Below are 26,016 nucleotides of genomic sequence, written 5' to 3'. Positions count from 1 at the left end.
TGGGACCCGATAAGTAAAACATGAGAACTAATTAACTAATGCTAACTAAGCCTTGCTAAAGAAAGAATTTATATTTCAGTTGTCATTTGTCTTCATGTCATAGCAGGATGATATAAGAACAACAAGGCCAAATGTTAAGAATTTTAGAGGGACAAAGGAAGAACAGTGCTGAACAGCTCAAAAGTTTGGGTCACTTAAAAATGTGATTGTTTCTGTTTTCACTGAGCAGAAATGGATAAAACACAGTTAACAATTATCATCATCACTCATAAATCAATGAAATGATATTCAGTAGTTAAATCTATATCTCTGTAGGGATGCAGATGACCAATGTTAGCAAACATCACTCCAGGTTAGCTGTCTCCTGACACTTGAGAAATATGCTAACAATTTTAAATGTGTTAATCCCAAATGTAAAGAATTCTATTGATTATGTTTAGGAGTAACTCAAATCTCCCAGTGTGTGTGTGTGTGTGTGTGTGTGTGTGTGTGTGTGTGTGTGTGTGTGTGTATTTTTACCCGGCTCTCGAGACGGTCACTGTTGAGTCTCAGCTCATTCCTCTCTTTCTCTACCTTCTCTAGCTTCTGCTTGAGTTGCTGGATCTCTTCCTGAGAGGGAATATGCAAAAGATCAAAAGATGGTTTTAGTTATTTATGTATTTAAAAGGGACAATGCAGTTTAATACAGTTCAATATGGAGCACGAAACTGATGTGCTGCACATAGAGCCCATAGTTGCTCATTTTCAATCCTTGTCGAGCTTTTACATTCACAATACACAAACAAATTACAAAACTCATTACTTAAAACCATATTGCGCTATTATTAAAAAACTATAAAGACTTCAGTGTGAAACATAGCTTTTAAAAAACAACCCCAAAAAGCAGAAAACCTGGGGGAAAAATAAAAATTATTTTGAAAAGTATGGATACTTGTAAAATTATAAAATTATTAATTAAAGTATCCAGTTTAAAACTCCAAAATCAAATATGCAGGGCTATCTGTAATATCACGGAAGAAATTACAGCTGTGACACTTGATACAAACCCTTCATTACACAGGTTGGTCATAATTTCAGGATTTGTCATATAGAATTAAGGAGAAGGCATTTCTAAAACTGTTGAATGTAAAATACAAAATAAAGTAATTATTCAAAGTTTATATAACCAAATTCACCAATATTACATCCCACCACAAAAATGGCTACTGATTTTTGTGCATTAAATCACCACACGGCTTTATTTCAGATACATACCAGGAATGTACCACCAGTGTGGTAACTCAGTATGTGCTTAAACTTACATCCTTGCCACGGATCTGTTCCTCAGTGAGCTGCACCTCTATCAGAGGTCTGACAGTGGTGAACAGCTTCCACCATGGCCAGCCTTTGACACCACGATTCTTCTTTATGTTCTTCTGGATGCAGCGGATTGCCAGATCCTGAATCTGTCACACAAATACAACAACATTAAGAAAAAGACCACAAAGCTGGACAATGATATTAACAGATACAAAATGGAGGATAACCAAAAAAGTACTATGTGGGGAGACTTTGAGGTTTCTTCTTGATTGTACCAAAAAGAGATTTGAAGATTTAAAGCTTCAAAGCTTCAAAGCCTCAAAGACATATCCTACCAGTAACATCTACTGGTCAGCTGTAATTATAGTGGCCACAAACTTTCAACTCCAGTTCCAACACAAAGGCAAGAATTCATTCTAAGGATTATCATCCACACATGAAAGTGTCACAACATTTTGAAATGTCAGTTTACTATAAAATGTTTAACAGTAAAACCACCAAGGGGGTCGTGTTGACCCCATTTTGTCATGAAAGATGCTGTAATAATGTGAGTGAGCTAAATGTGATAAACAAATATATAAGGGACTGCAGTTAAATAACAGATGAACAATTAGGCTACTGCAGGCTTGAACGGGTTGTGCAAAAAAGTGATCTCTCAAATGATATGAAGTCATTTTGAGGCAAAAGAACATTCCTGTCACCAGGTAGAAGCTGCAATCAGCTGTTGGCAAAGTGACTTTTATATATCCTTCACTTATCCAGGTATAAACACTCACTGAGGCATCTGGGCAAGAGGGCAGCAGAAAGTACAACAAATATAATAAGATAACAGTTCCATAAAGATATGTGAAGTGGCCAAAAAGGACTGCATTTATTATAATGTAGAACACATAGTGGGTACTATAAAGGCAGAATCATAAAGATACTTGCAAAACAGGTCCTTTTTCAAAATGTATATATAGGTTAACCACTTAATGTTATGTCACTTCTACAGGCATAACACGTATAAGCAAAGATATTGACATTAAAAACACTCAAAAACATCGGAAATCACTTTTTTGGAGACAACTTTTTGGCACAATAGCAGATGAGAGTGGGCACTGTGTGACAGAGTGCATGCAGAACTGGATGTGTTGCTGGCTTTGCAGAGAAGCAGCAGAAAAGAGTTAAACTGAGCAAAGAGTCTGTGGAAATAAACAGTGAAATTGGACAGGTTTCAGGGAAGAAGAGCGGAGGGGGTGAAGGGCTGCAGTGTGTTTCGCTGATGAGAGGCTGCAGGTGATCAGAGGAAGATGTGGAAGATAAATTTGAACTTTTCTAATGTTACAATAATTCTTTTATATGTAATATGTATATAATATGTAATAATTCATTTTTACCTTTTCATAAAGTTCTTCTATAACAATTAAATATTTACATGTGCCAGCTGCTGTGTAATTTGTTGTTCCCTATGTTTATTAGTTTATTATAATGCATATTTTAAATTTATGATCAGTAATGAAATTATCTAAATAATCTATAAATCTAACAAAAACCCTAGAAAGTTGTTAGGTTTATATTGTTGGATTGTCATTTATGCTTAGAAATATATACTCATATATGCTTAGAGGTATATAGTCGATTGCATAGTGATAGGATGTCTGATCCTTAGCAGTCTGCAAAGACTCTGTGTGCCTTCCAGAGGGTTCTGGCATACACACACATCCTAGGGCAGCGGTCTCCAACCTTTTTTGCGCCACGGACCGGTTTATGCCCAACATTATTTTCACGGACCGGCCTTTAAGGTGTCGCGGATAAATACAACAAAATGAAACTAGTACCGGTACCGAAAAAAAGAAGATTTATTCATAACACACGTGAAAAGACCCAGGAAAACCGAGTTAACGATAACAAAATAACGCTGAAAACCGATAAAAAACCCTGAAAACCATACAGTTCACACCTGAGCCTCAACTCTCGCGGCCCGGTACCAAACGACTCACGGACCGGTACCGGTCCGAGGCCCGGGGGTTGAGGTCGTACCTTCTCTTACTGATTTATGGTATAGGAGGACACCTACTCTGTATCTGTTTTAGTATAAAAGCCCTTTGTTTAGGTGGACCGCTGGGCTCCTGGCACCAGCTTTGGGGAGTCGTTCACAGGGTCACATCTTGAGACACACACACACATACGCATACCTACACATACACACAGACGGTACTCTTTGTTCACATGTATACCTATGTAAGACGTCATATGTTAATGAGACTATGCATATTCATGTAACCACAATAAAGAACAGTGCTGCAAGGGAGCTAACTGAGAGCGACTGAGGTTCGAGCGGAAGGAACGGCGCTCGTCACAGTTCTCTCCCTCGTGCACGAGCAACACAAAGAGCTCTGGTGACTTGCGTCTTGCTTTTGCCATTGTAGTAGAATTGTCTTGGTGTTCCAGCAATAGGCCTGTGCTACACAGACCTATCAAAAGTCATTTTAAATACTTATTTTACCAACCTTTGCTTAAAACTAGAAAAGAAATAACATGAAAATGAACAACTTAACTTCTTCAAAAACAGGTCACGATCAAAATGGCCCATTCTGGCAGGTCTTGTGTTAAAGTGTTACTGCTTATAATACTTGAAACATAACTTATGATTATGGGAGGTATGATTGAAGATTTGTGAGAAGTTCTGACCACTGAAAAATGTGACGAAGCAAAGAGGAAGAGATCTTTAGAAGAGCGCTAAAGATTTGAATAAGTCACCTCACTTCCAGTGTTTCACTGTGATGCACAAAGCATCAAATCTCATCAGTCACGTAACCACGGACATTTGAAACAAGCCTTAAGAAAGTGTTTCGAACCAGTCTTTATCAACAGAGTGAAACAGGCTTCAGAGCCTCAGTGTCAAACATCCCATCTTTAGTCATCAGAAAAAGCATAGCAGTCTGTGATTTGGCATATTTACAGTTAATTTGACCATTCAAATATTTTGCACTGCAAATTAACCAAAACTATTTTCAGTAAATAGTTCTTCATTCATCCATTTCAATCTAATCTTATAAATAACAGAAAACTTAAAATATTCTTGCACACAAACTCCTTTCTAGATCTGTGTCATGGTTCTGGTACCGGTGTTACATCTTTCACCATCTTACAATGCTGTGATTGCAGCCATTCCCCAGCTCTCTGAATTGTACTCATGGCCATTGATCAATGGTTTTTGATCAGTAGTTGCTCATCAGTGGTCATCTGGTGCAGATGGCAACAGATTTTAGATTTACTAGAGTTAATTGTGGTATTATTGCAAACAGATTGCATATAAGTGCTAACTTGAACCTGTTCAATGGAAAACTAATCGCAGACAGACTCTGTCTTGGTGCTATTTTATTCTCATCTTGATGGACCTTTTGAAATCCTTTGAAGACAGTAGTTAGTAGCCTCAGACCTGGTCCCTATCTTTGAAATGACAACTTCAAAGATCACCAATATTTCTCCATAATTTTGGTCAGGACATGGACCCCAACCACAGTTTTCCATAGTGAGCCTAAGAGAGTTATGGCTATGTTGGAGAGTAAAGACAGTCAAAATAACAAATACTGACTTTCAAGCTTCAAGTCTTATTTAGCTTCCGATTTTCCTAGCAAAGAGAAAAGAGGACTGGCTCAAGATATTTTTTCACCATACTGTATGATTTTACTTCATTAAAAGTTTAGATCCAACATTCTTATACATTTTGTTTCAAATGCTTTCAATACATGACAGTGACAGTAACACTTAGTCTGAATACAAGCAGTAGCATCCTTCTCAATACACCTGTTTCCTGTCAGGGTGGGGAAAGTGTAGTGGGGATTCTTTCTTTAGGCAACTGTTTAATTAGGCTCAGCGTTGGCTGGCTGGCAGTGGAATCCCCCGTGCTCCTCTACTCTCAACTGTTCCTATGAATGTCAAAAAGAGAGAGAGTGGAGACAGACTGCAGGGCTTCAAAGCAGTCAGCAGATCTCTTCTATTTGTCTGTTCCCCCATGGCGAAGTGGAGTCTTCATCTTTCTCTAGCTTTTCTTTCCTTTTTTCCCTTTTCCCCATCATCCTTCTCCATCTCACTTATTTCCTGGAGAGCTTTGAATGCAGCTCCCTCAGGGAGAGAGGGGGTAGGATATGAGGAATTTGGAAGACAACAAGGAGGTTCCCTAGAGCAGGGAAGTGGGTTAGATGGGTAAACAAACTAACCGGTTGTCTTGTGAGAAAAAAAGCAAACCTGATTGTTATACAAATTACAGCACAAATTCACGTTCTAAACTAAGTCCATCTGTAAGAATGAAAAAGGACAGACTTGGATAAATCTTTAATTTTTAGTTTCATTAGCTTTTTGGCTAATGTTGAACACTCAGTATACGGAGTCTGTAAAGTTACAGAGCAGCATTACATAAAAGCCGCCAGCACCCAGCTGACTCAGTAACTGCAGAGTTCAATCAACTCCTACATCTTTAAAGCTCCCACCGGCATTCATTGCTTAACAATATCCATTCAATGTATGTTTTATGGGTAAGCAGATTGGATTTAATGTGTCTTTAAAGTTTCTTCACAGGGCTGTGATGCTGGATTTGACTGATGTCTATCACTTTCACTTTTCATTCTTGTAATTTTTAGAACTCTAGTGCAAATCCAGAATTTCTTACTGCTCCTTTACAATACAAGCACTGAAGTGATGAAATGCTGGGTAACTTATTGAGAAGATATTTTAGACATATGTAATTGTGATGATATGAACTTGTCAAGGCATCCTAAGTTGCATTAGAAGACAAACTACAGTGTGAGCCATTTCCTCTTATCTGCTTTGAGATTTCAACCAAGTCTGAGACTCTCCAGGATGCCTATGAACAGCGCACTAGAAACAAACTATTTACAACGGCGTAAAAGAAATGTGCCCAGTTCTACATCAATTACATGAGATTACTGTTTGCCACAAGAGATGAGGCTCAAACTGAGTTCTTTGGGGGATAACATGAAAGCCAAACGCCCTTGAAAAGTCATTTTTGTTGGCAGCCCTGAGACCAGTGCTGCAAGACAGGATAAAATGAAATGGTAATGAAAGCTTAATCTCCACACACACATATACACTTACCACAAATACAAACACTGTGTACCAAATTAACTTTGTGTACACATGAGAAAAGTTTCACAAGCAGCATGAACACTTCTGTAAAGCTACACATAAAGTCAACAGATCCCCACGTGTATTTTTGCAAGACAGCACCAATGTTTCCCACTTGTCAGGTTATTATTTTACACACATGCACGCGCAAACGCGCGCACGCATGCAGAGAAGAAAATGACTAAAGCACAATCATCCAAACAGGTAACACATCCTTAAAGCTTCTTTGTAGCAACCTAAATACATCCTAACTCAAACTCACTTTTATTTCAGGGGAACTGTCAAATAATAATGAAATCCCATGACGGTCTTTTAATTGAAACAGGGGCAACTGTAGCTCAGGCAGTAGAGCAGGCAGTCTACCGATTGTAAGGTAGGTGCAACAATCTCCGGCTCATCCAGTCCAAGTGCTGAAGTATCCTCGGGTCCTTGATCAGGATACTTATTCCCAGACACACTCCCCCGATGCACCCATCAGATTGTGTGTGTGAATGTTAGATACAGCATTTAGGCATAGATAAAAGTGCTGTCTGAATGTGATCGAGTAAATACGATTTTTAGTAGAAAACACTTTGAGTGCTCAAGTGAAGTAGCAAGGCGCTACAAATACTAGTATAATTTACCATTTAGAATAGACTTTTTTGTTTTTTAATATTTGTATTTTAATATTATCACACCTGCTTCTGGACAATGCATTTTTAAGGTACTAGAAATGTATTGTACCATTTAAAATAAATATATATGTATAAAAAATGCAAAATCATACTTTTGTTGTATAAACATTGCCTTGGTTTGTCTTTTAGTCGGTTGGGTTAACACTTTTATGCATGTTTTTAACCCCAAAATTGGGTTTTATCTGTCAGACATGTTCTGTCCCTTACCTCAAGAGTCACTGCTACTCTTTGCCTTCAACACCAGCTTCTGACACAACTAAGTCTGAGACTCTGTCCAATGCCTATAAACAGCACATCAGCAACTAGCTATTTACAATGACATGAAAGAAATTAACCCAGTTCCAGTCTACATCAATTATACGAGATAACTGTTTGCCATAAAAGCTGGGGCTCAAACCAAGGCCTTGAGTAAATAATAGCGATGGCTGCACTTGTGGCTCCTTACTGGTTGGCCCTGATGTCTCCTCGGGGACTGATGACACCCAATGGTTGTTTTTTAAGAGGATTACCAGGAGGGCATTTCCAAAAGGATGTTAACACATGGCTGCTCAAGATTATGATTGATTATGTGTTTTTTATTGCCTGTAATGTCCTAATAGTTCTACTCATTCTGGATTCAAAGTCAATGTCAGGAATCAAGCTTTTTGTGGTTATAGTGTAGTAAAATAATAAGGTCATACCAATGAGGCATAAAAGGTACAGACAGATTAAAGGGGTATTCTGCATCTCCAGTTTCTTCAGTTCCTTTCCTTAAAGTTTTCCTCCTAATCTGTCATCTATCTACCTGATAGAAATCACCTATAAGGAATATAATGCCAAATCCCAACAACAGTCACCTCAAAGGTATGTAAATGCAAATGCAGAACAAAACGAAACACAATCAAAAATGAAAAATTAAAATGGAGGGGGAAAGGTGAAAAAAGGTATGAGAATGACGTCACACAGTCAGTAATCGATACTGGAATGGTTAAAGAAGACACTTAGACTATGATGAAGTCACAGTGGGAAAGAGTAGCTAACTGAGAGCTGTTTCTTTGGCAGTTGCTCACTGGAGATGCATGATCACAAAAATCATCCGAGCAGCAGGGGGAAAGCCAGTATATTTACAAATGGCAAATATACGACATATCTTTTTTGCAAGTCATCAGTGCTGTGTTGGTCAGATTTCAACATGTAATTCCTAACTTTTAAATGCCAAATGATAAAGTAGTCCTACCTTTCTCTTCTTGAAGGCCTGTCTGGCTAAGAATCCCCTGCAAGCAGCCTGGAACAGAGAAATGTTCCTCCTCGTCTGGAAATCTCGCTGCTCCTCCAGTCTGGACAGAATCCCTGCTCTGAAGAACACCTGCAGAAGGACAAGTTGAGTTAGAAGAGTGTCACATATACCGGCTCTCTCCTTTATTTTCTCACATTATTAACTCTCTGAAGTTAATAGTTCAAGTTCAAGTAAAGTGCTGTTAAAAACTATTTGCTCTAATTTTTTTAATTTTTTTCCCATGATCTGTCATTTATTCTTAAAAATCAAGTACATCACATAAAAGTTACAAAGTTCAGTATTCATCACGAAAGGGGTACTCCGGATGATCAATCCACATCAGCAACTCAACAAACCGAATATTTTTATTCAGTGCTTCAATGGCTTTTATTTCTTCCTCAGTCAGTGAAAAATCAAATATCTGTAAGTTATGTTTGATCCGCTCAGCTTTGAAGCTCTTTGGGATCACTACAACTCCTCTCTGTATGTTGAAGCGCAGGGCCACCTGGGCACTACTTTTGTTGTACTTTTTCCCCAATGGATACAAGCACCTCATCGCCTAGCAAATTCACCCAAGATGCATCTCTAGAGGAGCCAGTTGGGCAATAGCCAACAATCATGATGTCATTCTGATGACAGTACTCCAGAAGTTTTGGTTGTCTGAAATATGGGTGGCATTCGACCTGGTTGGATACGGGTTTGTGTTTGAGACCAGGTTGCTCTAATTTTAATATTAGAAAAAGATAACCAGAGTAATTAGAAATAAATGTAGTTTATTTGTGTAAACTTTTGTAAATGTAGCACTTTTTAAAATGATGACTTCATTTGTTAAGGGAAAAAAGCTGTTCAAAGCAACAATTTGCATATTAATGATAAAGAAACTGACCTCACAGTCAGTTGGGCTAGTTTTAGTCATTAATCAAATGTATTCTTTATAATGAAGGGGAAACCTGCAGCCAGCTGAGACTGAAGAAGTCACTTGGTGGATTGACTAAATGTTTCTTCTAGAGATGGCACAATACCACTTTTTTTATGTCCATCGATACCGATATCATAAATTTGGATATCTGCCGATACCGATATGAATCCGATATAGTGTGTTTTAATCAATAAAACTGTTTTTTTAATATATTGCTGCATTTTGTATAAGTTCATACTCAAGTTATAAAAAAACCAAACACTAAAGCTATTCTGTTATACCTGTATGTAAAAAATACACTGCACCCAAAATATGTCATAGTTCAGCAATTCTGATCAATCTAATAAACTTAAACCTGCTCCATCCTCCCTATTCTGGTATTTTAAAGAGTACTTAGCAGAAATATTAAGCAACCTAACTAATAGGGTTGCAAACTCCCAGCAAAAAAAAATAGGGAACCACCCCCCATCTCATGATGCTTAATCGACTTAATCAACTTTAATTTGATGCACAGAAATAAATTATTTTTCAAGAATAATTAAATAAATTCAACATCTTTCTTCTACAGAATTGCAGACTGCCAGCCTTCCCAAAGGAAAAAGTACTAGCTTACTAGGGTATATTAGACTTAACAGTTACTATATACAGTAATGGACTTCTATACATTTTACATCACATTAAAACTTTGGGTGTAAGATTCAGATAATTATTTATTAAAAGCTAGACATTTTAAATGAGAATAAGAAAGAAAAGTATGTCTTTGTGCCCCCTTTTCCCTATTAATGCCCTATCGGCCCCCCTGGCTAAACTTTGCTAGATCCGCCCCTGCACAGTTACCAGCCGTCAGCTACGTAGAAAAAGATCCTGGTGTAGAAAGTAATATTAAATAAATTCTAACAGCAGCTCATCAAGGTTAAACGTGCTGCTGTTGTTTATCCACTGGTTTCCTCTTTCTGGCGCGAAGTGAGCCAAAAACAAACAAGAGAGACGGACTCGCGACAGAAAAGCCGATCAGCTGATCAGTTTCATGATTGAAGTAGCAGCAGGAGACAGAGGGAGAGAGAAGAGGCAGTCGCTCCATATATCGGTTGTTAAGCTTAACGCGGGAATGCTTTACAAACATTCAGAGATGAACTTACACACTTGCTTTACTTTTCTCTGGGATAACTTTCTCGGAGATGAAATGCTGGTTTGGTAGCGAGGTTACAAATACACACAGCTGCTCTATCACGTGAGCACACTGCTCCGACGTGCTACGGTTATGAGCCGAGTTACGCCATGTTGCAAGTTTTGTGAGGTGCTTTTTTGATATTTAATGGATCGGATTACATTTTTTATTTCTCTCCGATATCCGATCCAGGAATTTACGTCAGTATCGGACCGATACAGATACGTAATATCGGATTGGTCCATCTCTAGTTTCTTCCACTGAAAACGCTAACTCCAGATGAACAGAATAGACTTTCTGGGACATTGCTTTGTGCACTGGTGCACAGTCATGTTGGAACAGAAGGAGACCATTACCAAACTGTTCCCACAAAGTTGGGAGCATGAAATTATCCAAAATGCCTCGGTGTGCTGAAGCATTAAGAGTTCCTTTCACTGGAACTAAAACAGCAGTTTAAAGAAATTATTAAAAACCCTAAATTACAAATAACAGTTATGCCCATGATGAGTATATGTAATTCTGCAATAATCACTGTGTGGGTACCTGCGTTATAGTTTAGTGAGGTGCTCTACTATGATTTTGAGGCAGAGTCCAAGTCAAAATTTGCAGCCCAGCTGCGCAACTGCTATAGTTTTGTTTGGGGTTGTTTGTTTTTTTTATATAGTGGTTTAATGAGCAGTAGGTTGTTCCTCATCTAGTTGCCTGTGAGCTATGTTTACTGCCAGAGGGAAAAACAACAACAACAACAACAACATTTGTTCAGGGCTTATAGCAAATTCCAGAGTATCAAAGAATATTATGGTGAATTACTTTTGTTTATGTTTGTGGAGCTTTATAGATTTCTACAAATACTGATATTTTGTGTAAAATGGGGTATTAAAAGATTCAATGACTTTGCCATCAGGCAAAAGTCATTGAGGCATTATACAAAAGGCATTAGACTGGCATTGTGCAGGCCTTTTCCCTATACGCCAATCTAACAGTTTTAAATACAGCCTTAATGTTGTTGTGGCTATAGATGCTGGTGGGAAAACGAAGTGGCTAAGGTATAAAAAGCACAGAAATGCTTTTTCCACTCCCCAAAAATGGATTTGGGTACCACAAATCAATTCTGCTCCAGTGGGATTTTCTGTTGTGGGAAGATGATGTCTAACTAGCCTGGAAGGAGACAACACATGCGACAAACATTAACAGCTATGCTCCTCAGAGACCCTTGTGTCAGTGTGGGAATGGTTTAATACTACCATGCAGAGAGCTACAAAAAGTTTGGCATTGCACACCAGGGACAGGTTGGCAGCAATACCTGCACAGCCCACAAATGCTAGACAATGCTAGTATTAAGACCCTCAGTCTCTTAGATGAAATGTAATATTATTATTCATTTAAATTATTAAAATCGGGGGTGGAGGTGGGGGGCTGGGATCATACCATTATGCAAAAGATTTAAGGGGGGGCAGATGTTCCGAAGACAACAAGTGTAGTGGTACAAGCCAAGTACACAGAGAGACGGCGAGTTGGATTTAAATTCAAGCGTGTTGGGAAAAAGTGAAGAAAGGAGCTAAAATGTAAAATGAGCAGCATCTGGCTGCATTTCAATGATATTGGAGACTGTCTGAAGTGATATCCACTTTTATATTCAGCCATTTTCCATGGTGGAGGATAAAAGGTTTCAAACATATCCAGGCCTTAAACCTCATATGTGTTCTCCTAAGTAACAGTTCAGTATTGAATATTACACAAAATAAACTATATACAAAGTGTCTTTGAATATCTGCATGTAGCACAGAGCCATGGCTCAGTGTCTAAATGAGTCTCATAGGCCAGAATGTGCTTGAAGATATTTATAATTCTTAACTTGTTTGAACTTCTGCTCACCACAAACAAGCACAAGCAGAAACTTTGGCCTTTTAACTGTTTTTTTTGTTTGTTTGTTTGTTTTCTTAAGTCTTACAGTTTTTCCTACTGATAAAATGCTCTCATATGGCCATTCATACTACACAAAATAATTAGGCATTAAAAATTTAAATGACAGAAAAGTTTCTGTTTTTCCACTTTCTATAAAAATTTCTGGTTTTTACGATTACAAAAAAACCTGAACGGTCTGGGCAATCAGCTGCAAGAATTTTTGCCGTAATCTTCCACATTTATTACTTACAGTTTAAGTCCAAAGATGCGTGCCTACAGATTTCTTTCCTTGTCACAGCAGCTTTTTCTTCCTCATGTAGAAAAACAGTTAAATAAGTAACTTCTTTATACTGACAGAATGGGAAGTTTCACTGGTCTGGCCCACTTAAGGTCAAAGTGAGCTGTACGTTGCCCGCCATGTAAAATGAGTTTGGCACCCCTGACATAGACCATGTTAGGCAGGTGTTATTATTAATTAACACAGACAAACGTTAGCTGGAAAATGTACCTTTAATTATCAACAACATCTCTTAGGCAAGTCATTGTTTTCTTTACTGCCATTTTTTAAGTGCGCCTGTCTTTCTTGTATTTCCATCTGACTCTGATTAAAAAAAATAACATACACAAATATATATATAGTAATAATATATATATATATATATATATATATATATATATATATATATATATATATACATACATATATATATAATAAAAATAATAAATAAATATATATACATAATAACATAAATAATAATATGTAATGATATAACATAATGTGTTTAACTAAATTAATCCTGTTGTGTTTTCTCCTTTTCCAACCATTTCAACAATGATGTAACTGGTTGGTAAACTATTCTGTGATGTGAAGTGCTGCTTCACCAAGCTACCTTCTTCATAAAGGAGAAGTGGCACTCCATTCTTTGAGGACACACAATTTTTGTTAGCATCTTTAAAAAGACTAATGTTTATTGAATTCAGAAATCTGACCTCAACTCCATTTACCATTTATGGAACATTTGCAAAGCCCAACACTTTCAGCAGTAGGGATGGGTATCGAAACCCGCTCCGGACTCATGAATCTCAACCCAGCAGCAGCGGTAACGTTTGCACGTCCTCTCCCGTTAATGCGGCAGGTAAATAATCAACTAACAGTGCATATTATGTTAGCGCGATCTGCCTTATTACAAAACCTGCCATTACTGTGCATTTAGGTGACCATGATGAGAGAGACAGACAGAGTCTGGTTGGCTCAGATCCTGGCAGTTCTCACTGCAGTCTACCGGTAGTGTCTCCTTTCAGGCCAGGATAGAAGAATGTCACCGAGCAGTGACTAAGTTTGTGGTCAAAGGCTTGCACCCATTTGCCACAGCAGATGCCCCGATTTTCGGTAAGTGAATGTGTTTAATTGTAGGCAGTGACATTACTGGATATTCTTGTGTAATTGCTACAGAATAATTTATGTTATACTTTGTTATTGCTACAGAAGAATATTTATTTTATTGTTTTACATTTACAATTTGTTTTCCTGGGGACCCTGTGACACCCCATTGAAGAGGCTGTGGATCTCTTAAGATCTCACTGTTGGGTTTGTAAGGCCATGTTACTCCTAAATTTCTATCTTGTTCAAAGAGAAGATATAAAACAAAGTTCTAAGCTAATCGACCTTAGTGTTCTCCTTTTTAAAAAGAATCGATAAAGAATCGAATCGTTAAACAGAATCGAAAATGGAATCGGAATCGTGAAAATCTTATCAATACCCATCCCTATTCAGCAGTATAAAAAAAGTCTTTGTAACATTGCCACATCACCCTGGGATAAAACTGATTATCATGTTTAATGTCTTTATCAAGTCCATCTAGCTCAAGTGTTGCAGTAATTTAACCAAACTGATACTGTCATCTGGAATTAGAAAATGTATTTACTTATCTTCACTGACCTTCGGATCTAACTGTACATACTGTGTAATTGTTAATATGGAAATATGGGGAGCGATGGATGAGTAATATAGGGTATTTATCAGATGTTTAGTTAAGTATTATAGGAGTAGGCTGGTTGGAGAGTAATTGGCCCACAGACTGGGCCACTTACTCTCTAAATGGGAAGCTGGTGCTTTACTTTCCCACATGAGCTGGTTGGACACCTTTGTGTTTCAACTGTCAGTAAAAACCTTACAAAACAAGAGGCATTACCAATGTTACTGATATGAAAACCACAGATTAAAAGAAAACTTTGGTACTAAAAAGTTAACTTTGGGAATCTAGTGGTCAAACTCTGAAGCAAGGTCAAACATTCTGCAATATCTGCCAAGAAACTTCAATAATTGACAGCTCAAGGCCCAGACTGTTCTTTATTCCGCAGACATTCACAGATCTAATTAGCAAAAACTGCCTGCCCTTTTCCTTGTGATTAGCTGCACTTTATCCTCAACAGTCTGGCAAGTGTTTGACTGCTGCTTGGCAAGATACAGAGAGTGCAGAAAATATCACCTCTTGCCCCCAAAAAGAAAAAAAAGAGAATTAGAACTAGTGAGGATACATGTGGAAGTGTGAAGACTTTGTCACTGCAGAGGAACAAAAAAGAAACAGAGAGCCTGTCGCCCCTTTTGCTAGACAAGCTAGTGAGTAGAATGAAAATGTGTTCTAATTATCTGTTTAACTGCAAGGGCCAAAGCATAAAAAGGTTTTTGAATTTGAATACTTTTTCTTGCTCTTTCACAGCAACACAAAGCAGCAACAGCCAGACGACAAGCTGATCAACATCAGTGTAGTAAGTGATGATGAAAACCCACAAAAATCTAATTTTCAACAACAAATGTAAAGACAACAAAGAAGAAAGAACTGGATTTTAGGATTGCAATAAAAAAGAGGGGAGTCTGAGGATCACCACGAAAAGAATTAGTACTGTGAAGGAAATGTTGAGTTTGCAATAACAGGAAAACTGCATTAACTCATAAGTAGAAGTACATTGAGATGAAAAGTGTATGCATGAGGCATCACTCACCCTGCTTAGCCCCATGTGGTAGTTACTCTTCTCCAGCTCCAAAGACTCCAATAACTCCTCCACTGCCTGGATATGAGCAGAACGAACACTCAATAGATAAACAACCCAATCGCTCTGTGTCCGGGCCTTACCTATGTCTGGTCATGTGACTTGGCTCCTAAAAATGATGCAAGTTACGTGCCATAGCAACAAACACCAATCCACTCTGGAATCAGCTAACACAAGCACACACATACCTCGATGTCCCTAAAAGGAAACAGACTACAAGGTGTGAAAAGTGATGCTACACACTACATTTGGTAAACGCGTCATTAAATGTACAGTGGGGGAAATAATTGTTTGATCCCCTGCTGAACTGGAAAGTTTGCTTATAAAGAAATGATCAGTTTCTAACTTTTATGGTGGTTTTTATTTTAGGGGAAAAACACAGAACAGCAACCTAAAATCCAGACAAAAGGAATTACAGTTAAGTTACAAACTGATTGGACCACTCCACTTCACATGAACTCGCTAAATCTTTTAGGTTTCTTGGCTGCCACTCAGAAACTTAAAGCCTGCTTCAGCTCCATCCACAGATTTTTTATATAACTGAGGTCTGGAAACTGAATAGGGCACTGCATGACCTTAATGTGCTTCTTTGGCAACTCTCTTATTGTCTTTGCAGTATGTGTTTGATCACTGTCAAAAAACGGTTGAGTTGATGCCATAGAGTTCAATTTTGGTTTCACATTTTTCCCCAAGCGTTCTCTGAATCATCTAGATGTTCACTGTTAAACTGTATATGTACCTTCTTGAGCAGGGGGACCTTGTTGGCGTTGCAAGATTTCAATCCATTACAGCATGGTGTATAACCAACAAGGTTCTTGGTCACTGTGTTCCCAGCTGCCTTCAGATCATTAACAAGCTCCAAGCTTTGGACTGATCTACCACCTTTCTCATGATCATCCCCACCCCATGAGATACGATAATCATCCGTCCTCTATCTGGAAAGATGTCCATTTTAGATTTCTTCCATTTACAAATAAAATAGTTGTAGTTCTGTATTGCTGCATTGAAATAAAACTGCAATAAAAATTAGATACTGTTCTTGTTTTTCTCCTCTGTTTTTTTGGTAAGGCAACAGCAAGGGCTCATCATCAAGTAACTGTTTCCCCCACTGTAAGAGCCTTTGAGGGAATCTATTCTGAGAACTCTTGGAAAAACTACCTTTATTTCACGCACATATCTGTTTTGTGAAATTCCTGAACAATTGCAAGACAAGATTAATGTAATTACAGGACTTTTGCAGTAATTAAGGAAGAATTTGAGCATTCCTCTTAAAGAAGGGTTTTAGGTCCTTGGTATTTTTGCGATTTCTTCACTGAACACCTCAGTAACTCTTCTTTTTAACCATTCTGTTGTTAATTTACTCATCAGACTTAAACTTCAGATCTCAGATCATCATGATTATGTTTTGGAGTTGATGAATTAAAATTTGTTCAAAAACCAAAAATGCTCAAATTTAGTCTCAGAACATTTTCCCTGACGTGAAGTGGAACTAGACACAGTGGTCTTTTGGAAACGTAGGCTTTTCAATTGCATACGTTCCCTTTATTGCAACAGTCTTGAATTTGATTTGAAGTGTTGTATAAAAAAGTACAAAAAATTGCAAATTCCTAGTTTATTTAGATTCTGTGTGTAAGCGTGACTTTGAACAATCACATTGCATTTTATAATGCAGGAAAACTTCATTTCAACCTACAAAATTAAGCTGCCATAAAAAACAATATTGTTATTAATATTGTAGCTTCAGTTTTCAGCTTTTTTGGAAGCATCCTTTTTTTTTTTTGGGCTGCCTCTTGTGTTTCACAAGAAGCTGACAGACAGATATATCTATCAGACAGGTATGAAACTGGGATCTGATTGTAAAAGATGTTTCATACCAGGCATTCTAGACCATGGAACCTCTCAAAGGAGGAAAACTTTAGAGAGAATTAAGCTTCTCAGGGATGATGCATTAAATTTCTCCCCTGCTGTTTGCCTGTTTGGTCTGAAAAGCTCTTGGCAGGCGTACCATATGGACACTGACAACATGGCTACAGCATGCTGTCTTAAGAGGAGCAGACAGTACTGGGCTATAGCAGGAGAAAAATGGGGGCTTTTGTTTGGCAGAGACAAATCATCCGACAGACTCAGCAAACCAAACCCCCTCTCTCTTGCTTTCTCCCTCTGTGAAAAAAAAATATTTTGTATTATCGTCCAATTAAATCTGGCTAAAGTAATCTCTATCTCACACCAACACCTTCCATCCATCTTCCTTGCCTCCTTTGTTTTTGACCACTGTACATTTCAAATAAAGAGATCTGCGTAGCATTAGTACTCTTTGAGTGGGATATCCTCTCTAAGCTCATCTTCAAGAAACTTTGAGCCTCCTCACTGCCAGTGTAGCATAGAGCAGTATAGAAAGGAGCACGAGATTTTACACATCTGTGTGTCTGATGTCCTTGTTTAAGTTTTTTTTTTCTTTTTACAAAACAAAACAAAATGTTGATTCTTAGAAAACAGATTCTGCACCTTTTAAGACAAGACATGAGGTACAGAGGATCTTAATGTAGATATGTTTTCTCACAGCATCGTCGTAAGACTAATCACACCTTAGTGCAAAAATGCTATATACTCGCTAAATAAATGTAGGGAAGACATTAATCATATGCCCAGGGATGTTCCTAAACTGTTCTGCCAACTATGCAAAAGAAATTGAAAGATAACGAGGCAAAAAAGACACAAGGGAATGGATGGGAAGACAGAGAGAAGAGGAAACAAAGAACTGTTCCCACCATCAGTAATTATTCAGTACAGTGGCTGAATGCTGCCATCCCCCACAATTATAATTAATTACACACAAGAGCGGGAGAGCCAGGACAGCGGTAAGACAAGAGGAAGAATAAATGGATTGTGATCACAGACTCAAGTGTGGAGGGCAAAGAGGGAAACACCGCATGTCCAGACTTCATCCTTTCTACACTGTACCTGATTTTGTGGTGTGAAAAAAAAGACAAAAGATATCCCCATGAGTAAGTATTTGACTTACAGGCAAAAGACTTACAAGAACATAAATGATCGATCTAAAAGTAACATTTCCTGTTATTTATCCCACATTTACACCACATTACTTTAACAGTGGATTTCAGGTACTTTTAAATAACCTTACATCTCCCACAATCCTGAGCAAATTTTACAAAACAATTTCCCCTTGTGAATTAATTATTCTGATTAAACCAAGGCAAATGATTACATTGTATCTTAATATACGAACAGCTAAGGATGTTGACAAGAGAGCACTTTTCGTTATATCAGCAGTCACAGTCCAACTACTCACAGCAGAACTGCAAGTATCATGCTAACTCTGCACTCACCCTCTTCTCATCTGTGACAATGTAGTGGCGGCCATACTTCTTGGTTAGATGAGGTGCCAGAACATCAAAGCGCCTTCGAAACTCAGAGAAAACCATGTGGTCAGGATAACCTAGAGGCAGAGAGGTAGAACAGAGAAGAGAGCACACAAACTCAGAACATCAAAGTTAAAGTAGCAGCTGGTGGAAAGGCTAGCAGTTTATCAACAGCCAACAGACAGACAAAAGTATGAATGTCTATGGGACAGTCTTACATTAGGGTACTTTAACCCCTAACCCCAGATCAAATTAAACTGAAACGTGGTTCTGTCATCAGCATAACAGTGACTGGAAAGAGTGTTGAAATTACATACATATAACACTGCAAAGTAGTTACCTTGCCTGTGGATGCGCAGAGCATCTAGCAGCTTGGATCCTCGGAGCTGAGCTCTCAGGAGGCTCACGTCCAGAGTCATAAGACCTGAGTCAGGGCTCTCTCCATGAGCCATACGGTAATCACCTCCTCCTACTGCCTCTACTTTGGGCAGTAGGCAATGGACGAAGTGAACCTTAGAACGCCGCACCATGTCAATCAGAGCATCCTAAAAATAAAGAGATTATATCAGATATCAGTTTCCAGCTCTAAGACTTCATGCAACAACAAGCTATAAAAATAGTAGAGAGTTAAGCGTCACTGCCTTAACAAGTATTACAAAAGCAACAGAAGGGGGGACTGTTGTCCTACTGGGAGACTTCAATGTTCATGTAGGCAACGACAGCGAGACCTGGAGGGGAATGATTGTGAGGAACGGCCTCCCGGATCTGAACCAGAGCCGTGTTTTGTTGTTGGACTTCTGTGCAAAACAAAGTTTGTCCATAATGAACACCATGTTCAAACAAAAGAGTGTCCATAAGTGCACTTGGCATCAGTACACCCTAGGTCAGAGATCGAGGATCGATTTTGTAATCATTTCACCAGAGATGCGGCCATATGTTTTGGACAATTGGCTAAAAAGAGGGGCTGAGCTGTCAACCAATCACCAGGTGGTGAGTTGGATCAGGTGGTGGGAACTGCATGACCTTAATGTGCATATATAGTGAGGGTGCGCTGGGAACGCCTGGCAGAGGCCCCGGTCTGCAAGATCTTCAATGCACACCTATGGCAGAGGTGTGCATTCCGAGGGAGACTAGGGACATTGGGTCCGAATGGACCATGTTTAGCAGCTCCATTGCCAAAGCCGCTGCACTGAGCTGCAGCCACAAGGTGGTTGGTGCCTGTTGTGTTTTCGTACTTTTTAACCACACTCTCATCCACTTACCACTTGGAGTTTCACTTGGATACACAGACTCTTCTTCTTGACAGCAGCCACACCTGTAGTGAAGGTTTTCCTCATACTAGTGGCTCGCCGCAGGGCAAGCTGGGAGCTGCCCTCCAGACCGGCGATGGAGCCCGACAACACGGTGGCTCCACTGGCCCGGCCCATGAACAGCGCGCTGATGTTCTTCCTGCAGTGGCAGAAAGATGATAGGGTTTGTACAAATCCACATCACTAGCATCCAAGAATTCACAAGACAATATAAAGAAATCAATCTGATAGCATTAGTGCCATATTATACTGTTTTGAGAGCCATATGTTGACAGGCTCCTTGCTGCACTCTTTGGTTCACTCTGTTGCCTCATGGTGTCAAACACTCACCTTATGACTGCTAAAGGTCTGAAACAGATTTTGAAAAGTTGCTAAGTTAGATATTGTCCCTGCAATTTTTGTCTTTTTAGAGCAAATTAATTAGCTTTAGCTAGACTATACTTAAGTAGAGTGTGTATTCCCTTTTGCAAGACAGTAAGGCAATGTTCCCAAGACTTTATAGACAAAGAGCCATTGATTTCATAACCTACAGTACAAAATATATTGACTTCATTCATTGTTGAACTGTGAATTGTAGCAGTAAGATCATACTGGAAACATTTGATTAAACTCTACATGATAGATGTATTCTTCCCCTTGTCAAGCATATTATGTTTTTTTTTGAGTCACTGAAACCATAAAATTTACAGACAGACTGAAATGAGTGCATATGAACTAAAGACAAGAGAACACAGAGCCCCCAAAGAGGTGGAAAGGCAGGCCTAACATGACAGAAACTGAGATAAATCCAGGCAATGCAAGAATAAATTGGGCATTTTTTTCACAAGTTCACATGCAGTGTACTGTAATGTACATTTATGTTCTCTATATCAGACAAATGTAATTCTATTAGTACAGGACATAGTTTTATTTTCTTCTTACGTAACCAGTTAATTCAAATCCACTACTAGCAACTCCATCAGGGCATGTGCAGCTTAAAAAACAACAGCGGTGATGACCAATCACTTCATACATTGTTCTATTAAATTGGATGATGTTCATGCATAGACAGAGGCATCATACTTCTGGGAGTCCTGCAGCAGAGTTGCAGCATTCTGGGCAGCAGGGTTGTGCTTGGCATGGTTCAACCAGCCTTGGGTGTTATACTCCACCCAATTGGTCCCATGGCTGTGGCCCAGCAGGAAGAGGTGGGGCTTCTCTCCTCGCAGAAGTAGATTAGCTCCTGCAACAGAATGGAAATATTCTGCCATGGTGTATCAGTGTTGTCTATTTGTTTCTTCAGAAAGCCTCGACTGATTGCGTTAAGGGACAGCTACGTGTTTGAGTGTTCACCTTTGTTTTCTCCCTGTGCAGAGCCATAGTAGCTGAAGAGTCTCTCCAGCATGGTTTCCTCTGAACCTCCTGGCTGGACAGCCTCCTCCTCCATGAGCCACAGAAGGCCTCGAGCTTCATCTGTCCTGGCTAGAGTACGAACCTGTGATGAACAAAGGCAGGCGAAAATGTCTTTTTTATTTGGACAGATCAAGGAAAGACAATATAGAAATCGTTATCTGTCACTTTCATCAGAGGACAGTGACTGGGTACTAAGCAGCCAAATATCTGACAAGGCAATTATAAGAGATGTTTGTGTTTTGCTTTCTTTTTTCAAAAACAAAATAAAGAAAGTAAAAACATTTTTTATTTTTGCTCTCAAGATTAAAGGTTGCTTTGGAGCTGTGGAGTTGACTGTCAGCACCATCATCTGATGTCACTATATAAACAAAGAGGCCTTCGGTAGCATGGATTGGACCAATTTCTGTTACTCCTTCAAACCTTAGATAAAGTGAATTTCCACATGGCAAATCTCCACCTACAGTAAGCTGCTGTTGCTCTAGAGAAATTTGTCCTTAAGGTTTGTTCAGCATTTTTCATAAAGACTCAATCAAGTGCATTCTAATGTCCTCCCAAACCTTCAAAGCTGAACATCAATTATTTATTTACCATTGTTGACTGATTTAAACTAAAGTGCAAGGATTGGCCCTTTCATTTAATTTTCTACTTTTAAGAAGATTTCCTCCCATCTTTTAAAAATTGTCAGTCACACAAATCAGACTTGAGTGAGCTTTCCAACTGTGCACTGAAAATCATACAGCTCATATATTTAAGTAAGAAGCAAGCAAATAAAACGAATTCTGTACAAATGCAGAATAAGCCTTCCACAAGCATTTCTGAATGCCCGTCATTCTACTTAGAAATCAATGTTCAATTAATGCTAGTAAATTAGCACCCAAAATCTAACAATATACAAAAGCTGATTACTTGGATATAGGCTTTCATAACCTTAACAGCTGATTATAAAACTACTCCTCTTGTCAGTACAAAGTTTAAATCCTGCACTGTTTTGTTAAATTGTTGAATTTGTGGACTTAGCAGAGATGAGACTTTCGACATAAAAATATGAAACCTGTGCAGACAGGCCGCTTTTAATGAAAATACAAAGTTAGCTGACTCTTAAAGGCTTTCCAAATCAAAGAAGAGGCTTAGGATTGTGCTGCTGAAAACAAATTATCTGCTAAAGTGTCATTTGAATCACTTACAGAGATTAAAAAGAAGAGTTTGCTGTAATTTGAACAGACATCACAAGCTAGATGCAAATGCACCACCTGTATTGTTTAATCAGTTGAGTCACAGTGCGTTTCCGTGTCTACTGTTCTTCTGGGTGTCATTAGTAATGCAGGTATTAACTAAAGCTAAAGGTATTGGACAGACTCATATTTGTGTAACACGATGCGGTGCTACCTCAAAAAGATCAACAACATTATTTTAATTCCTCTTCAGATAAATTGAAATAATTTGTTGGTCACTACTTGACATCACACACAAACACAGACACACAATTATTATGATTCCATTCAAAAGGACAGTGGCAGTGTGGTGTAGTTCCATTGATGGCCTGGTGGAGCACAAGCTGTGTGGTTCAAGCTCACCGAAAGTCTTATGTAGTTGCTTAAAATCCTTCAAGCTGGTTATGATTAGGAAAAAAGGTACCAGATTATGCATATATGCATCTTGCTGCATATGAGGGCTGTTAGCCACACAGTGGTGAGAATGCCTTTGCAGACCCATGACCATTGCCAAAACGCCTACTATGGACATGTGGGAGCCTGAAATGTGCCACAGAGCAATGGAAGATGGAACAAAAAAGGCACCAGAGGCAGAGGACCTTGGTGTTTATGTTGGTGTAATATCTGTACCACGTATCTTAACATTGCTACAGGCTCTTGGCAAAGTACTCTCTTATTATTGTGGCCCCTTTCAACAGGATACTGCACCTTTCCTCACTGCTCTGATTGTTCAGGATTGGAAACAAGATAAAAGTTTGATCTACAGAGGCCTTGTGACGCTAACACCTTCAGTCTACAGATTCCTTGCCTTGAAAGACCAGGGCAGCTTGACAGAGTGATTTTGACACAAAAGTGTTTGTGGTTGAGCACTGTATTATCTGAGGATGTGTGTACATAATGTGTAGGTCCATCATAAAGAGGATCAGTTGCAGAAACTTCTAAAATCTTTAGTGATTGTAGGTCAGAACATTCACTGTCAATCTAGTGTCCTAAGAGTTCATTTGAATTCAGTTGTACCATTAGAAACTGACCTCAGATTCACACATGCCAGCAAAAAGGAATCCATTCTGTAGTCTTTGCTGCTAAAGCACCACACTCGCTTTGAAGCTGACACCTGTTTCCTTAATGTTCCAGGTACGGGTTGCCTGGGTAACCATCTAATTTATTTACTACCTAGTCATATGTCAAACAACAGGATCCTGCTCTCGCACTGATAACTGCGTCAACCACTTGCCTGGAGAAATGTATCTCCAGTGGTTATTTTGTTATTTTGCCTGTAGTCACAGAATGTCATTTACGTTGTGTGGCCTCTGGTTGCTGTGAACTGCTTCCAATATGGATGCAGCTTAAAGCATTTCAGCTAATATTTGGGAGATTTGATTGTCTCTAGGTGTCTTGAAAACTAGAACGATCAACAGTTTGGCATGAAAAACAACGTTGCTGATGGTATCAAATGTCAGTTATTATGGTTAACAGACATTTGCTACTCTTACATAATTACAGGTTTGTTGTTCTACTCTCATGCGATTCCACTTCAAATAAAAATACACACCATTATATAAATCATCTAATACATTCAACACAGTCCAACACAAAAGAAAGCTGGAATCTAGTACTTGCATCAACTCCATCAAGACTGCAGGATCATCTACACAGACCAAATGCTGCAGATACTTGTACTGCTAACAACACAGACTTTTAGTAAAAAGGGAACCAACGAGTGGAGAGAAAAGGAGACTCTTTCAAGCTTCAAAGAGAAAACACATCACAAATTTGATTCTAATCAATAGTGCTGATCTCAGACAAAATCCTAAAGGAAATGGAAGAAACAGCAAGAAAATATGGAACCAACCATCACAACAAGTTGACAAGCATTTAGGCTAAGCATGCTTTGAAAACTCTGCTTTTATGTTACATCTAATTTCAGTCTCAAGAAGAGTAGAGGGGGAGTTTTCTGTCCCAGATCTCAGGTCCTCTGGCTTCAGCACATATTGATGCCTGCTTTGCTAGATTGGCCATGGACCTAAAACTATTTGCATTTGCCAGCAGTGATGAAAAGAGCTATTTGCTGGCTCAGTGGTACTCTGGGGTGCTCATTTGGCTACAGCTTCATTTGCATTAATGTCTCCCTGAATAATGACTGAAATTCAGGCCCAGATAAATTGCCCTTGAATCTGGACCTAAATACCTCAATGCTCCACTGAACATAGATAATTGGCAAACCTTCTGGAGGAAACCTGGTCTTGTTAGGAGAGACGGCATCCATCCCACTTTGGATGGAGCAGCTCTCATTTCTAGAAATATGGACAAATTTATTAAACCCCCCAAAATATGACTATCCAGAGGTGGGACCAGGAAGCAGAGTTGCAGTCTTACACGCCTCTCTGCAGCTTCTCTCCTCCTGCTACCCCCCCAAAAACCCATCTCCATAGAGACTGTGTCAGCTTCCAAAAAGACAAAAAACAAACAAAAAACCAGCAACAAACAACTTAAACATAAACAATCAAAAAGAAAGAACAGTACAGTATCCACATCTGAACCAAAGAGTAAAACAGTGAAATGTGGATTATTAAATATTAGGTCTCTCTCCTCCAAGTCTCTGTTAGTACATGACTTAATAATTGATCAACAAATTGATTTACTCTGTCTTACAGAAACCTGGTTGCAGCAGGATGATTATGTTAGTTTAAATGAATCAACACCCCCGAGTCATTCTAACTACCAGAAACCTCGAAGCACAGGCCGAGGGGGCGGTGTGGCAGCAATTTTTCACACCAGCCTATTAATTAATGAAAGACCAAGACAGACTTTTAATTCATTTGAAAGCCTGATGCTTAACATTGTCCACCCCAGCTGTGAAACTCAGAAACCAGTCTTACTTGTTACCATCTATCGTCCACCTGGGCCTTACACAGAGTTTCTGTCTGATTTCTCAGACTTTATATCTAATTTAGTTCTGAGCTCAAATAAAATAATTATTGTGGGTGATTTTAACATCCATGTAGATGCTAAAAATGACAGCCTCAACATGGCATTTAGTCTGTTATTAGACTCAATTGGCTTCTCTCAAAATGTAAAAGAACCCACCCACCACTTTAATCACACTCTAGATCTTGTTTTAACATATGGCATAGAAACTGAACATTTAACAGTGTTTCCTGAAAACCCTCTCCTGTCTGATCATTTCCTGATAACATTTACATTTACAATAATTGATTACACAGCGGTGGAGAGTAGATTTTATCAAAGTAGATGTCTTTCTGAAAGCGCTGTAACTAAGTTTAAGAATATAATCCACCCACTGTTATCATCTTCAATGCCC

The 26,016-nt window shown here is 38.8% G+C and overlaps 1 protein-coding gene across 6 annotated transcripts in view; it reads right to left on the bottom strand.

Moving 5' to 3' along the window:
- The window catches only part of LOC146374310 (unconventional myosin-XVIIIa-like), a 123,348-nt gene that overhangs the window by 38,056 nt on the left and 59,276 nt on the right, over nucleotides 1-26,016 (bottom strand). For all 6 annotated transcript variants that reach the window (XM_084950317.1, XM_084950318.1, XM_084950322.1 and 3 more), the window contains 9 exons: nucleotides 21,424-21,565; nucleotides 21,154-21,313; nucleotides 20,044-20,230; nucleotides 19,122-19,326; nucleotides 18,749-18,858; nucleotides 15,354-15,419; nucleotides 8,320-8,448; nucleotides 1,302-1,445; nucleotides 520-609 (listed from right to left, as the gene is read on the bottom strand). In XM_084950317.1, coding sequence (XP_084806443.1) covers nucleotides 520-609; nucleotides 1,302-1,445; nucleotides 8,320-8,448; nucleotides 15,354-15,419; nucleotides 18,749-18,858; nucleotides 19,122-19,326; nucleotides 20,044-20,230; nucleotides 21,154-21,313; nucleotides 21,424-21,565 — 1,233 coding nt within the window. The remainder of the gene's footprint in view (nucleotides 1-519; nucleotides 610-1,301; nucleotides 1,446-8,319; nucleotides 8,449-15,353; nucleotides 15,420-18,748; nucleotides 18,859-19,121; nucleotides 19,327-20,043; nucleotides 20,231-21,153; nucleotides 21,314-21,423; nucleotides 21,566-26,016) is intronic.

This window comes from Perissodus microlepis, chromosome 14 (genome assembly GCF_051167445.1).
Source record: "Perissodus microlepis isolate ML-2025 ecotype Zambia chromosome 14, ASM5116744v1, whole genome shotgun sequence".
Taxonomy (NCBI): domain Eukaryota; kingdom Metazoa; phylum Chordata; class Actinopteri; order Cichliformes; family Cichlidae; genus Perissodus; species Perissodus microlepis.
The sequence above is the reverse complement of the archived record's forward strand: the minus strand, read 5'-3'. Positions and strand labels throughout refer to the sequence as shown.